The 15,768-nt window shown below is 40.7% G+C and overlaps 1 protein-coding gene across 1 annotated transcript in view; it reads left to right on the forward strand.

Annotated features, from left to right (window-relative positions):
* The first annotated feature begins 924 nt into the window (after positions 1–924).
* Positions 925–15,768, forward strand: part of NPAS2 (neuronal PAS domain protein 2) — a 242,957-nt gene continuing 228,113 nt past the window's right edge. The window contains exon 1 of the mRNA XM_020992942.2: positions 925–2,241. Within this exon, the coding sequence (XP_020848601.1) occupies positions 1,769–2,241 (473 nt within the window). The 5' untranslated portion in view covers positions 925–1,768. The remainder of the gene's footprint in view (positions 2,242–15,768) is intronic.

The following is a 15,768-nucleotide window of genomic DNA, read 5'->3' on the forward strand; positions in this document are numbered from 1 at the left end:
GAAGCCCTCTAACAGTTAGCTGAACTCAAGGAAAGGGTTTGACAAAGGGACAGGTGGGGGCGCATTCTTTCTCCCAGACAGCCTTTACATCTCTCCCTTACCGCTTCACCCTGGTTTAATAGAACTAAACTAGGATACTAGGGATTGTTGATCTCCTCTCTGGAAGCTCAAGGGCTTGACTTGGGGGAGGAGGGGAGGAGCGGTGCGGAGCTGAGGGAGGAGGAGGAGGAATGGGAGGATTTGGGTTTGACTCTTCTTTGAAGCTGTAATTTTCTCACTCCCTGCCTGTTATTCAGGGTGGTGGTCTTTCTATGGGAAGAAAAATCCTCCCCTCCCCTCCTATTTTGTACGGAAGGTGTTTGTCTCCAAGTAGGGGGTAATGGGAAGCAGTGGCATTTGGCGACTTTAAAGCTGAGCCTGTCACAGGGGCATCTAAATGCGGTGGGGAGGAGTCCTGCCCGGGAAGGTCCTGAAAAATCCAGCCGTTTTTCAAGGTACCGCCTGAGTTGTTAAAGCCGCCCTTCTCTGCCCGACTTAAGTTTTGGAGCCATGCGGAATTATCAAACAGCAGCTACTGGTTTATTTTAAGACTATTTATATACATCTGTCTCCTGACTGATATTTGCTGTAGGCTTTGTGAAACCCTCCCTGTTTTTGCTCTACTTATTTTTCCTCTCTCTCCCTCTCCAGCTTCTCCTTTTCTTGGATCCTCGCCTGTCTCCTCCCACAAAGCGAAAAAAAAAAAGGTCACGTATGTTTGGAAAAATATGTAGGTCAGTGGAACATTTCCTGCACTTGTGCAAAAGGAGAGGAGGGTGGCGGAGGGTGGGGGGGAGGGGAAGTCAGGAGGAGGAATGGGGGGGGAGTGTGTGCTCCTCTGGGCAATCTCCTCCCCCCTCAAATCTACCTCAGACTTTAGAGGGGGTGGGGTGAGGAAGGGGCAATTAGCATGTTCCATTTCATCCCTGACCCATTTTCCAGACCAGCTACATTCTCCTTGAGATACCAATTATTTCGAACAAGCTGCGGCAGCTAAAGCAGCCCTCTCCCCCAAACACACCTCAACCCTACTCCACACCAACAACTGGCCCCCATTCTCACCACCCTCTTTCTCTGACGCCCCTCTCTCCAACTAATTCGGAAACCACATTTGTTATGTAATATCCCCTAAAGAGAATTCACTCTCCCGAGTGCAAGGACACGAAAGCACAGACCTATGACCCCAAGACAGTACTGGGGGGAACAGAGGGGGCGGACCGACACTCACATCCACGCACGCACACACACACACACACACACAGGTGAGAGTGCGAGGGGGTTGCCAAACGCAGGCTTTTCAAGGAGTTGGGGGGAGGGTGGAATCTTTCTGCCCCCGGGTGCCAACTTTGATAGGAACTCTTGCACCATCTCTCCTTGGCCCATTCACCTCAAGACCACAGCCCCTACCCCCCCACCCCCCCCCGCCTTGCCAGCCCTAATACCCTTGCCACTGCTTTCCCACCCCCCACCTCCCAGCGATCCGCCCGCAGTGAGGCTGCCAGGCTGCAGCGGGACCCCAGGAGCCCTCAGGGAGCCGGTCCCTTCTAGCAGCAGCCCCAGTCAGTGGCCTCAGGCTGCAAGGGTCCGAGCCCGCAGGTCGAGAGAGGACAGTGTGTCAGTCCGTGGGTCCTGGAGCCCCCCGTGTCGTGCGTGCGTGTGTGGTGTGTGCGTGTGAGTCCGCGAGGCGCAGGCGAAGCCGGAGCCCCGGGATGCGGTGGCTGCTCTCACCATGAGATACCGCGGCGGCGGCAGTAGGAGCAGCGGGAAGGAGGAGGAGAAGGAGGAGGAGGAGGAAGAGGAGGAGGAGGAAGAGGAGAAGGAGGAGGAGGCGGCGGCGGCAGTGGCGGCGGCTAACGAGGAAAACCTCCCTGGCTGGCTGTGTGTGCGGAAGAGTTTGCCTTCCGAGCAGCCCGGCCTCCTGCAGGACTGGAGCAGCGGCGGGAGCGGGAGACGCCGGGAAAGCGGGAACATCCACCCCAAGGGTCGGAGCAGCGGCGGCGGCGGGGACAGTGGGAGCAGGAGCAGGAGCAGCCGCCGCCAGCAGCTGGGTCCGAGCAGTCCCAGCTCTCGGGTCGCCTCGGCCGACAGCAGCAGCGGCAGCTGGAAGAGCGCGGTCCCCGCCAGGCTCGAGGGCTTCCCCCAGCAGCGGCAGCGGCAGCTGGAGCCCCCAGAGCCCCGCAGCCGCCGCCGCCAGCAGCCCAGGTAGTGCGGCTCCGGGGGTGGGGTGGGGGCAGGGATGTGGGGAGCCGGAGGACTGGAGGGGAGACAAGACAGGTTTCTCGGGCTTCTGCTGGGTGACACGCGACTACATGCCTCGCGCTGCGTGTTTGTGTGTATGTGTGTGAGTGTGTCGTGTGAGCGTGGGCGGGTGTGTGTGTGTGTGTTTGTTCATTCACCTGCTCCTGGAGGCGGTGGGAAATGCTGTCTTCCGGCCAAGTGCGGAGACCCCCATGCGAGGAGTGGGCAATGGGGAGGGGAGCTGGGGGAAGACTCCGTATCTTGTAAAGGCTGCTCCCTGTATGAGGTGGGAGACTATCTGTACATGCATATTCACACGCCCATGGCCCTGGGTTACCCATTTCTGCAGGAAAGCTGGAGGAGGAGAAGGAGGTGGCGATTGCAACTCTGGTCATTTCAGTGTTTGCCTGAGAGTCGGGAGGGAGTAAATAGAGCACCTCTAAGACTTTGGGATGTTTTAGACACTTTGGGGCAACGTCTGAGGGGGACTTAGCCCAGGCAACGTTATTTGGGAATTCATAAACCATCCCCACCCAAGCCCACGATCGCAGATTCTGCGGATCCCACGGTACGTTTTGAACTCCGGACTGATTGCTTCAGGCTTTTACGCGCTTGCACTTTGGTGGAACCTCCTGGAATGGGGAGGAGGGAGTCTTCTGACATTTGGAGGGAAGGAGAGGGTGACATGGGTGCCACTGGATACATCTCGTTGGTTACTAGATTAGAATTTGGCCCAGACGAGGCACTGAGTCTGCTGTCATTTGGGGAACTCTGAAGAGTCCAGCTTCTTGAATAGTCTAGTCAGTGGTCCTGTAGTTCCATGCTTTGCTTATCCATGAAATACCGAGGGCATTCGAGGTTTTGTTGGAAAATGGGTTCTTTAGCCCCCTGAGATGAAGCAGACTTTGGCTTTCATAAATTGAGCTCTTGCTAGGTAATCAGAAAGGGGTTAACAGGTAACAAGGTGCTACATGCAAACAAATACACAAAAATCTCCCTACACTATTGGCCACTCCTTAAATGCTCAGGGTGGGAAACTTTGTTTTCAGTACCGTGATTCATAAATAATTAATAGCTAGATATGTTGATTAAGCAATGGAGAAACCTTCACACACACACACACACACCCCTGTAAAACTCTGCATTATAACAGGTATGCATTATTACACTAAGCTTTAAGCTCTCAAATCCAACAGGTGTTCTCATTCTGAATAGGGGTCTCTGAAGTGGAAAATTACACCTTCCTTTTCATTATTAAATGCTGCTTTCAGAGTCCAGTACATGACAGGGATGATACTTTTTTTTTTCTAGTTCATTACTTAAATTGTATGTCTTTACAGGCAAAATGAAATAGAGAGTTGAGATGATATTATTGTGGGCAGTGTAAACTAGCTTATCTGGATAATTTAGGGCTGAAACTTTCCTTTCTTCCTTAGTGGGACTGCACTTTTACTTTTGACTTTGTAGATTGGCTCAGAAATATACTTCACTCAGCTTTCGTGGACTGACTTAGTAAGGCAGTCAGATCAACTCTGATATACTTTTATAACAGTTAGCTGTTCCAAAGCCTAATGGTTGACTAACAACTTATTTTCTACATTCAAAATATGGCTACCCTTCTTAATCTAGAAGATGTGTTTCAAAATTCAAGGACAAATGCTTCCTTCATCTTTTGCAACCTTATTTCCCAAAAGGAAAACCAGTTTCCACAATTTTTGCTAATAATAACCAAAAACAAATATTAACAGAATGGTTTGAGAGATTCATTCTGAAATAGGCCTTTATTTCACAAAAATGCAGTGTTTCATTATAAAAAAAAGGTGTAATAGAAGTATTGGCATGTCTCAGCAGTTCTCATTAAAGCTTTAGTTAAAAATAAAGTGAGTGAACATAAACTCAATCAGCAACTATGTTTCCATCTTAAAGAGAAATCATAGTCTAAGGCTTACAAGAATTGTAAGTGAAATGCTTTTAACCATTTCCTTTAGTGAAATAGATTTCTTTATTTATTCTACAATCTGCCCCATTGAGTGAACTTTAATAAAGTAGGTTTTGTTCTCACTTCTCTCCTTGGTGACATATAGAATGAAAGAGGAAAATGAATTCTAGAGAAAAGGTTATTAATAAAATTTTACCTCCAAAAGAGTTGAAAATGAAAGGAAAAGAAATTTATCTTTGAAAACCAAGATGAGCTTTAAAAATTAGCATAATGAAAAAATCCATAGCATGTAAGTGGTATGGTATAACAATTGTTCAGACTAAAAATAAAGTATTATACATTTGCTGAAAAGCTCAATTATTTTTAAAGTTTAAGGGGAATTATCAGAAATCTTTGCACATTTTCTAGCTGATTAATAATGAAGTTTGAAAAATTACATATATTTGTTTACCCTCATTTATTTGAATCAATTCTATTTTTTATGAGTAGTCTTCCCCTTTTCCTACCATTCTAATACCTGATTGCTAACACTTGATAGTTTTGAAAAAAGTTCCAGAATCAAAGCAGGTTTGTGATTTTCTCATACTGAAGTAATAGTTCTTTTTCTGTATATACCTATGTCCATATTATGTATACAGTCATACTTATACATCGCAACTTCATAGTGTAACACTCTTAAAGACATGTTATTTGAACAATGTGGACTGAAAGGATTAAGTTTTTTGGTCCCTTTAATATTTTTATTTTTTAATTTAGTGTTTTTAAATGATTTGTCAGACCTTCCTTGGGGACCATGACATCACTAACTGTTGTACACTGATTATACTGCACAGGATGACTTCTCTTTTCCCAAGAGAGGTCAAATTGTTGAGTCATTTGAAAAGTCTGAATGATTAAATATTCTTGGCTGCATTGTATCAAGTGTTTAATTGGTCACTTTCATTTAGTTGAACTTTCAAATATAAATTATATCTGATCTCTCATTTGCTTGTAAAAATGTTGTGTTGGCACAACCGTCATCTTTCTTGTATTTGTCATAATGGTTCAAAAGAAAGGCTTTAGCTAGAAAGGAATATTGACTCAAAAGTTATTTTAAAAAAATTACCCCTTTGTATCTTGTCTTCTAGTGGGCTACTTAACTATGACTAATTCTGTTTTGAATGGTATTTCTGATGATGTATTTCTTTTTATATCTCCAATGCCTGGCACATAGTAGGTACTTAATAAATGTTTATTGATTGATGGGTAATGATAGATTGGGTGCTAAATAAATATTTACTAAATAAGAGCATATACTAAAGAAAGAGATTTTTAAAAAGATAGTATTTAGGTAAATCTATCAAGTTTTGCTTACCTTAATTCATTAACTGGAGCTTATATCTCAGAACCTGAGGACTGGCTTGTATAGTTCAAATTATCCCACTTACAAAACCTCCCTAGACTTCTGGAAGAAGGCATTTGTGTAGAAGTTACTATGCAACTATATTATATATCACTGTGCTATATTTTATATACATATATATATTATATATATACATATGTGCTATATATTATATATCAATGTACACTTCTGATTTCTGGACCTGAAATGCAAAAGAGTTAGTTTATTTATCCATAATTGAAAAATGTGGGAAATCAGAGCACAGTCCTAGTCCACATACACTGGTATACCTTTAATTCCATCAACATGGAAACACCCTCAACCATCATCTATCACAACCCATCTCTAACTTACATTCTTAGAGAATTGACTGAGACTTAGAAAATTGTAACTTGCCCAGTGTTACACAGCTAGTAAGTTTTGGAGACAACATTTGAACTAAGGTCTTACTGATTCTACCTTAATATCCTTGTATAGTGGATATAGGACTGGGTTTGGAGTTAGAAAGACCAGAATTCTAGTTGTACCTTTTACATTTTGTTAGTTATGTCATGCTGGACAAGTCATGTTATTTCTCTGGCACTCAATTTTCTCGTCTGCAAAATGAACGAATTGGGATTCCAAGAATTCTAAGGTTACCCCTGCCCCTCCCATTCTAAATCTATTATTCTAAAAGTCATGTTGCCACAAATAGGAAAATAAATCAAGCAGTTAAAAAAATATTCTGGTACACATTTGATTAGATTATAATTTGCCCAAGGTCATGGAGGAAGTTGAGATTTGAAACCAGGTCATTTTACACTGGACAGCTTGGTGGTACAGTGGATAGAGTGCTGGGTCTGGAGTCAGGTAGACTTAAATTCAAATGTGACTTCAAACACTTAATAGCTGTGTGACCCTGAGCAAGTCACTTAACCCTATTTGCCTCAGTTTCCTCATTTGTAAAATGAGCTGTAGAAGGAAATGTCGTACCACTTCAGTATCTTTGCCAAGAAAATCCCGAATGAAGTCATGAAGAGTCTGACGTGACTAAAATGACTAAACAAGAAACCTCTTCCATGAACTCTGGCAGTCCGGCAGTCCTTCCAGTGGTGCCAAGATAGAAACAGTTGTCTCCTTCCTCACAAAGGCCATAAACCAGTAGTCACCTACCTCTAAGAAACAGAGTGCCAAGTTGTTGACCTCATCCATGCATTTATAAAAGTAACTCAGGGTAGCCAATGCGCGACAAACAGAGGAAAAGCCAACATGTTAGGAGGGCATGTAGGAGGACATTATTACTTTTTAAAAATCTACTGCTGAAGACATGTACATATTTATTAAGTCAGAAGTTCTTAACCTTTTGTGTGTGTGTCGTCAACCTCTTTGACTGTCTGGTGAAGCCTATGAACCCCTTCTCAGAATAATTTTTTTAATGAATAAAATAAAACATATAGGATTACAAAGGAAACCGTTTATATTGAAATATAGTTAATTGCCAGAAAAACTCTTAAGAACCCCTGTAGAAGTCAGGTTGCCTATGAAAGTGGACAGAAACATATGGTGCATTTTTTAAATCTTACCCTTATGGATACCTTGTCCTGGATCTGTTTAAGTGGGTATATTCTTATTGTCCTCTTGGGATAGAAGTGAGTGGATCAAACCTAGCAAACAGATGCTTAATGAATATTAAATCTTAATAATAGGAATGCCTCCAAGCCTTCTTACTTGTTCAACTTCTGTAATATACTTTATAATCTCATTTTTAAAAAAAGTATGAGGAATACTTTGGGTGGAGCCAGGACCTGGGGGAATCAGAAATACCTTAAGTCATCTCAGGTATTCCTAGAGAATTACTGGGGTCAAGAGACATTCTGGGTGTGGACAACCTTTAATGACATAAGATTGGATTTAAATAGTATAATAATTTTTCCCAAACAATATAATAAATCATTTTTTTCATAATGGATACTCCTTTTAAAAAATGTATGGCAGTTTTAAGATGCTCTAGTCCAGAACCTTGATTGCTTGTCTTTTATTGCCAGATTATCTTTCTTCCTGTCATTACTACAGAAGCAATGTTCTTTTCATTGATCATATTCTCCTATTGGACAGAGTATGCTATAGTATAGAGAGAGCAAAGGGTAGTGGAGATTCTTCTCATCCTCTTTGGTAGCAGGGTTAGATTTCTTAGATTCCTAACATATATAATAAGATTGCAGAAATTTGACTTTAGAGGACCATAAAAATTATTTGGGTCAACCCCCTGTCTTTTCAGATAACGAAATGAGACCCAGAAAGCTTAAGTGATTTTCCCAAGGTCGTGCAGGTAGCAAGTAGGAGAACTAGGATTTGAATACAGGCCTCTTGACTCCAGTTCCAGGTATCTTTCCTACATCATTTTGAATGTGGTCTAGGGGTGGTTGAGGTTACAGATACTAGCAATAACATATTTGGGCCTCGGTAGTTGTGTTTTACATGTGTCTTACTCAAATTGGCCAAAATTGTTCTCTTCATTATGTAGCCTGAGGTCAGTTAGCAGAAAGAGCAGCAGCAGTGAAATTATTTTTCTTTTTCTCATTTAAAGACCAGTTCAAATCCCACATCATCTATGAAGCCTTCTCTTATCACCTTAGCACACAGTGAATGACTTTTCACTCCTCTGAACTGCTGAAACACTTAGGTTCTACTCAAGTTATTTAGCATTTATCATATCCTCTCTGACACTGTTATCTTTTTATATAGGATGATGACATTTAGAATGGAAAAGAAATTTAGATATTATCTCACTTAACTCTTAATTTCACAGATGAAAATTTGAATCCCAGTGAGGTCAAATGACTTTGTCTTTCCATCTGTTCCCATCTAGATTATGAATTCCTTAAGGCCTAGGGTTCATAACTAATATAGCTTGCTTTTTGCAATGCCTTATAACTTAGTAGGTGCTTGGTAATATTTCTTTGATTAATTAATTTTGGTATCAGATGGAGAAGAAGATACAGAATGGAATTCTAGGAGAAGCTCCCTTGTCCATTAACTTGGACAATTGTAATAGCCTCTAACTGGTCTCCCTTCTATAAATCTCTCCCTTTACCAATCTATTTTTCACACAGCTGCCAAAATGGCATTCCAAAATGACATCACTCCCCTGCTCAAGGAACTCCCATGACTCCCTATCACCCCTAAGCACAAACATGAACTTCTCAGTTTGGCATTGAAAGTCTTTCATAATGTGGTTCCAGCTCTACTTTTCTAGACTCATTACATATTATACCCCTTCACATATTCTGAATACCAGTTAAACTGGCCTTCTTTCTGTTCCTCACAGTTGACATTTCATCTCTTATCTTTGCATAGGCTTTCCCTCATGTCTACAATGTATACTCCTTGCTTCTTTTCTTAGAATCCCTTGCTTGTTTTTTTTTTAATGCTCAGCTCAAGTATGCCACCTCCTCCGCGAGACTTTCTGCATCTCTTCAGCTATATATCACCTCCAATTACCTTGTGTTTACCTTTCATTTAATTTGCAATATTTTGTATCTTATCTCTCTACATGTTGTCCCCACTACCACCCCCAGAAAATATAAGCTTCTTGGACTGTTTCATTTTTTTTCTTTGTATCTCCATTGCCTAGAACAGTACCTGGCATATAGTAGATAAGCCTTTTAAAAAATACCTGTTAATTGATTGATTTGAATGACTTATGTCTTGGTTTTAGAAGAAGGCATGGAGGACTTTGACTTTTTTATGTTCATGGCACTTAACAATTTTTGTTGATGTACTCCTCCCAGGTAAAGGCCAAACGCATACCAATAGAAGACATTCTATTTGTTGAATGTGTAGTCATACGTGCTTATAAAACACATATAACTTTTTCATTTCTCTTTATGAACACCCTTAAATCTCAAAATACTTTTATAAGAAAGAAGTTACTACTCTACAAAGTGCATTTAACACACACACACACACACACACATACATACACACACAGAGGTACATACGTACATACATACACACACACACACACACAGGCTGGGAATCACCTAATAAACTAAGGGGCTAAACAAAAAAATCAACAAAAAAATTGTTTTTGTCCATTTTGGCGTATTAGTTTTAGGTTGACAACATATATATATACACACACATATATAAATCCTTTTTTCAAGTTAGAAAATCTAAATATACAAGAAAATTCTCAGGAAAAAATGATTTTATTTCAAATTTGGACCTTCATCATTGTTCTTAAATTTTAACCTGAAGGTTTTTTCAGGCATAGAGCCTTAAATGTTACTGGAATAAAGAGCCAAATTTAATAAAATATAACATTGCCTTTGAAATTGTAAAGCTAACTTAGAATTTGTTTTCAAATATTGTCTTTAGCGTCTCACTCTTCCACTTTTGCAAAGTAAGTTATGAATTGTAAATGGGGAAAAAAATCTTCCCTGGAGATACCATAGTTCACAGCTTTACTCTTGTATAGTTCACTTTATCTGTCATGGCTACCTAGAAATAGTAGCTGTGTCCACACAGCACAAAGTGTAGAGAAGATTTAGTAATTACCAAGCTTTTTATAGGAGGCAGCTAGGTGGCTAGAGGACAGAGTGCTGGGCCTGGAGTCGGGGAGACCTGAGTTCAAATCCAGCCTCAGATACTAGCTGTGTGACCCTGGACAAGTCACTCAACCTCTGTTTGCCTTAATTCACTGGAGAGGGAAATGGCATATCACTGCAGTATCTTTGCCAAGAACCCCATGGATAGCATTAGTGTGCTATGGTCCATGGGGTTGTGAAGAGCCAGGCACAACTCAACAACAACAATGCCTATTATACCAGTGTGGACTAAAGGGCTGGATAGCTCTAGCCTGAAGGGTAGGAGGAGAAAAGAAGAAAGAAGAGGGAGGAGGAATGACCTGAATTAACTAATTTGATTGTCTGTGTTGCTCAAAAAAGAAGGCACCTTCTGGTATACCCTCCATTACTCTATGGGCATATGTTATCCCTAATTATCTGAGAAGAATTTCGTCTTCTTTATAGCCTCTTCTGTTCTTATCCCGTCTGTTGCAATTGTCAGTAAGTAATACATTCACTGCCATTTGGTGTGGCAACTTTGCAGTGGCTAGTTTGTTTCATACAGACTTGAAACAAGGCAAACTTCCAACAGTACGTATCCCTTGGCTAATCCACCTTTCTTCGGTTTATGTATGTATGTGTATTAGAAACTCCACTTCCCTTCAGTGTGACAGTAGTGAGAGCTATGGTGGAGAGGAGAGAGTACTGGTTTTGAAAGTCAGAAGTCTCAATGATGCTTCTGCCACTTAACTTTGAAGTCACTTAACTTTTCTGTGTCTCTGATTTTTCATCTTTAAAATTAGGGGGAGAGAATCTTCATTACCTACCTCACATGGTTGCTATGAGGATCAGATAAGCTAATTTTTGTAGACTATAAAGGGCCATATAATCATCACCTGTCGTTATTGTTGTGGTTTGGCCCAAATCTGTGATTTCATGATCTAGGGAACTCCCTCTGCTAATGCAGGTCAGCAGCTAGTCTGTAACTTAAAATCTTAGACAGCTTCCTGGAGGTATAGGAGTTGAACTGACTTACTGATGATCACACAGCTAGTTAGAAGCAGCATTTAAATCCCGGTCTTCCTGTGTATCCACCTCATCTACCTCTGTCCACCATACGGTGGTACCCCTCTGGCTGATATCATTACCTATTTCTGAAATGACCTCTGCCCAGCTTTCCCTAGTACTTTTCACTGCTACTCTTTCTAACTCTTCATTAAGCCTATTTTTCACTCTCCTCTTTCATCTTCCTATCAATATAGATACGGACTGGCAATAGGAGAGTTAACCTAGAGGTGTGCTTAGGGTCTTATCTAATATCTTTTTTATTGTTGATGTTTAGTCATTTTTCAGTCATGTCTAACTCTTCATTATCTCATTTGGAGTTTTCTTGGCAAAGATTGCTTTCTACAGCTCATTGTACAAATGAGAAACTGAGGTCAACAGGGTTAAGTGATTTGTCCAGGGTCACACAAATAAGTGTCTGAGACTGGATTTGAACTCAGAAAGATGAGTCTTCCTGACTCCAGGCCTGGCACTCTATCCTCTGTGCCACCTAGCTGCCCAATATCTATTAGTATCTAAAAGGCAATTTCGACTCTTTTGCCCCACTGATGCCTATACACTGAAACCTGGTATTTTCCATCCACCCCCAAATATGTATCTATCAATGATAGATACCACCTGTACTCCCAAATTCCCAGTGTATATTCATTGCTGTGGTATAGTGGAAATACCAAGTCCTGTCTTTGCCACTTGCTAGCTATGTGCCTCAGTAACCTACAACTTCTTCCTCATCTATCAAATGATAATAATAATACATGCTAGGGGCAGCTAGGTGGCACAGTGAATAGAGCTCTGGCCTTGGAGTCAGGAGAACTTGAGTTCAAATCCAGCCTCAGACACTTAAACACTTACTCTGGGCAAGTCACTTAGCCCTGATTGCCTCACCAAAAAGCCAAAAAAAAACCATGCTAGGAAAGTATTTTGTAAATGTAAAGCTTTCTAAAAAATGTAAATTATTGGGGCAGCTAGGCAGGTCCCTTAATCCCATTGCCTAACAAAAACAAACAAAGAAAGGGACTTTTTTGGGGCAGCTAGGTGGCGCCATGTAGAGAATTGGCCCTGAAGTCAGGAGGACCTGAGTTCAAATATGGCCTCAGACCAAACACTTGGCACTTCCTAGCTGTGTGACCCTGGGCAAGTCATTTAACCCCAGTTGCCTAAAAAAAAATGTAAATTATTATTCTTCACCATTTTCCTGTTCTCAATGTCACTACTAACCTCACATGATGTCCCAAGGTTGCGGATATAACACACTTCTAACATCTTTCAATTTACTCCTTGACTTCTGGATAGGAGCTGAAAATCAGATTCCTCCTCTACAATTATTTGTGGAGCTATTCCTGTTGTGGGGAACCTATGGCCTCAAGGCCACAGGTTCCTCAACCTGAGTCCTGTATCTTTTTTCTTCTTACCCAGATTACTGCAGTAGCCTTTTAACTAGTCTCCTATCTTCCAAGTTCTTCTCATTTAATACTTGACCTAGCTGATAGAATAATTGTCATCAGTTTTTATTATATCACTATTATGATCTAGAAAGGTATAATGGTTCACCATAGCCTAACCAGTCAGATTCAAATTTCTCCTTTTAGTACTCAAAATCCTTCAACCACTCATCACATAATTTCTCATTTCTCTTATACAATGATGCACACATTTCCACAATTAAATGATTTCAGTTTCCCTGGTAGTGGCTGTTAGGCCCCCCAAATTGTTTGGATTTTGTGAAGGAAGCAAGAGTGGAGTGATTTAAAAAAAAGGAAGGTAGCAGAAAATAATAGATTCCTGGGCACCAGGAATTACGTAATTCTCTGTTATCTATATAAGCCGAGATATCTCTCTACCTTAGCATACAAGAAAGTAGACCAGTTATACCTTAGGTATTCTGAATTGGGAAACTAATGGTATTTGGCCTTATAGAGAACAAGGATGGGAGTTCCAGATTCTTACATCCCTTTATCTCCTCTATCTATGGGTCATTCATAAATTGAATATGCCAGGGACTAGTCATGTAAGTTCTTTAAAGTTGGCCTTTATCCTGTACTTTCTATTAGTGTTAAATATTGCAGCTCTTATATCACTTCAAAGATTATTAAAAAATTAAGCACTGACAAATTAATATCTTTATAGTGTGAAAAATGTTGTAGTTTTATCTCTCATTCACAAACTAGACCCCCATTACTAATTTTAATTTTCTAAATAGTATAAAATAGGGATGAAAATTAATAGGGATAAATACAAAGGCCTACATTTAGGATAAAAGAAAGAATCAATTTCTTAAGTATAAGGGTAGGTGAACTGTGCCTAGATAAATGTGTCTGAAGACTATGGGTTTTAGTTGACTGCATATTCAATGTTAACACTTCAATATGATAAACAAAAAAACAAACACCATCTTAGGTTTTCACTGAAAGAGACACATTGTTCAAAATAAAGGATCTAACAGTCCTGTTTGTTCAAACCACATCTGGAGTATTGTGTCGGTTTCTGGGCATCAAATTTTAGAAAGTCATGGGATAATTGGGAGGCTGAGGGGCCTCAAAATTATGACACATGAGGATCACTTGTAGAAATCTATCATGGAACAGAGGAGACTTGATTCCAAGGAGCGACACAAAATAGCAGTATTCCAATATCTGAAATGCTTCTAGTGTGGAAGAGGCGTGAAACTTGGTCTGTTTGTGTCAGGAGGCAAAACTAAAAATAGTGTCAGAAGTTGCAGAGAGGCAGATTTCATACTCAATGTAAGGAGATACTTAATTAAAAAAAAATCAGAGCAGTCCTAAAGTAGAATGGGCCTTAAGGATCATCAAGTTTTGTTCACCTCCCTCCACCCTCCACCCTCCACTAGTTTTTACTAGTATTTTAACTGATTGTATGCACGGGGATGTATCAGTGTATTGAGAGAACTGTCCTTAGATTTGTCTGAGCCTAGAAAGATGTCTTCTCTTCCTGCTACAGCAGGAGAGAAACAAGGATTTTCTCTAGATAGTTCTGGACAGCAGATCATATTGTACCAGTAAAGCATAACATGTTCAATAATCATGCATGATTTAACAATAGCTAATATTTATATATCACTTTAAAGTTTACAAAATGACTTACATATATATTATCTCATTTGATCCTCCAAACAACCCTATGAGATAGATACTATTATTATCACCTATTTTTTTTCAGTTGTGTCCAGCTCTTTGTGACCCCATTTGGGTTTTTCTTGGCAAAGATGCTGGAGTGGTTTGCCACTTCCTTCTCCAGTTTATTTTACAGATGAGGAAACTGAGGCAAACCGGTTAAGTGACTTGTCCAGGGACACACAACTAGCCAGTAAGTGTCTGAGGCCAGATTCAAACTCATGAAAACAAGTCTTCCTGACTCTAGGCCCAGCACTCTATCCACTGCACCACCTAACTGGCCTATCCCCTCTTTTGTTGATGAGAAAACTGGTGCTGAAAGAATTTAAATGATTTGCCTAGGGTCACACAGCTAGAAAGTGTCTGAAGAAGGATTTGAGTTCGGCTTCACAACTCCAGGTCTAACACTGTGTTATGTCACGTAGCTCCTTAATTTAGTAATGGAACAGGAGATTCTGATGTCACCAGCAGAAAAGAGCAGGCTTCTGAGTAGGAGCAGCACACTCAGCATCCTTTTTGGACATTATTTTTTTAAAATAAGTTTTCCTATTAATAAGCATTTATTTTGTCTCCTATCCCTCCACTGAAAAAGGAAAATGAAAAAGAAAAACAATATCTTTATAATAAATATATAGTCAAGCAATTACCACATTGGTTGTGCAAATGTGTTTGCCTCATTCTTCATCTTGAGTCTATCAACTTCTCTGTCAGGAGGTGGGTAGCATACTTTGGCATCATTCCTCTGAAATTGTGGAGGGTCATTGCATTGATTAGAGTTCTTAAGTCTTTCAAAGTTGTTTGTCAACAGAGATCATCTAGTTTGAAAGGCATTTTCAAGGATATGCAGCTGCATGGGCTCCTAGCTGGTACAGCAGCTGTCTTTCTGTAGGATTTATTGAATCAAAGGCCAATGGAGCCTTCTCTCAAGTGGTTTTCTTGATCTGCAGAAAAATAATTTTCACTCTTGTGATTATTGTCCCTTGACATGTCAGTGCTATACAAACATCATCCGTTATTTCTATATCACCAGCACAGTTAACCACAGGCACCTCCTTGCTAACTTTTTTTCTCACTTTCACAAAGCTTCCATTGTGATGTAGTGGGAAGAATATTAGAGTAGGAATCAAAAGCATCAATATCAAGTTCGGAGTTTGTCACAAATCGGTTGTTACTTTGAGAAAGCTGTTTGACCTCTCTGGTCCTCCATAGCCTCATCTGTGAAATAACAGGGTTGGCCTAGGTGAGCTGAGTGATCCTTGCATTTCTCAAATTTCATGTATCCCTTCCTTCAAAACCTTTTATCAAAATCACTTACTTTATCAGACCTTCTATACTTGACCCCCACAAAACTATTTACTTCTCTACCATTGTTGTTGTGAAGTTGTTCCAGTGAAGTCCAACTCTTCATGATCCCATTTGGGGTTTTCT

Source organism: Phascolarctos cinereus, unplaced genomic scaffold, assembly GCF_003287225.1.
Source record: "Phascolarctos cinereus isolate Bilbo 61053 unplaced genomic scaffold, phaCin_HiC Scaffold_726;HRSCAF=1367, whole genome shotgun sequence".
In the NCBI taxonomy this organism is placed as follows: Eukaryota; Metazoa; Chordata; class Mammalia; order Diprotodontia; family Phascolarctidae; genus Phascolarctos; species Phascolarctos cinereus.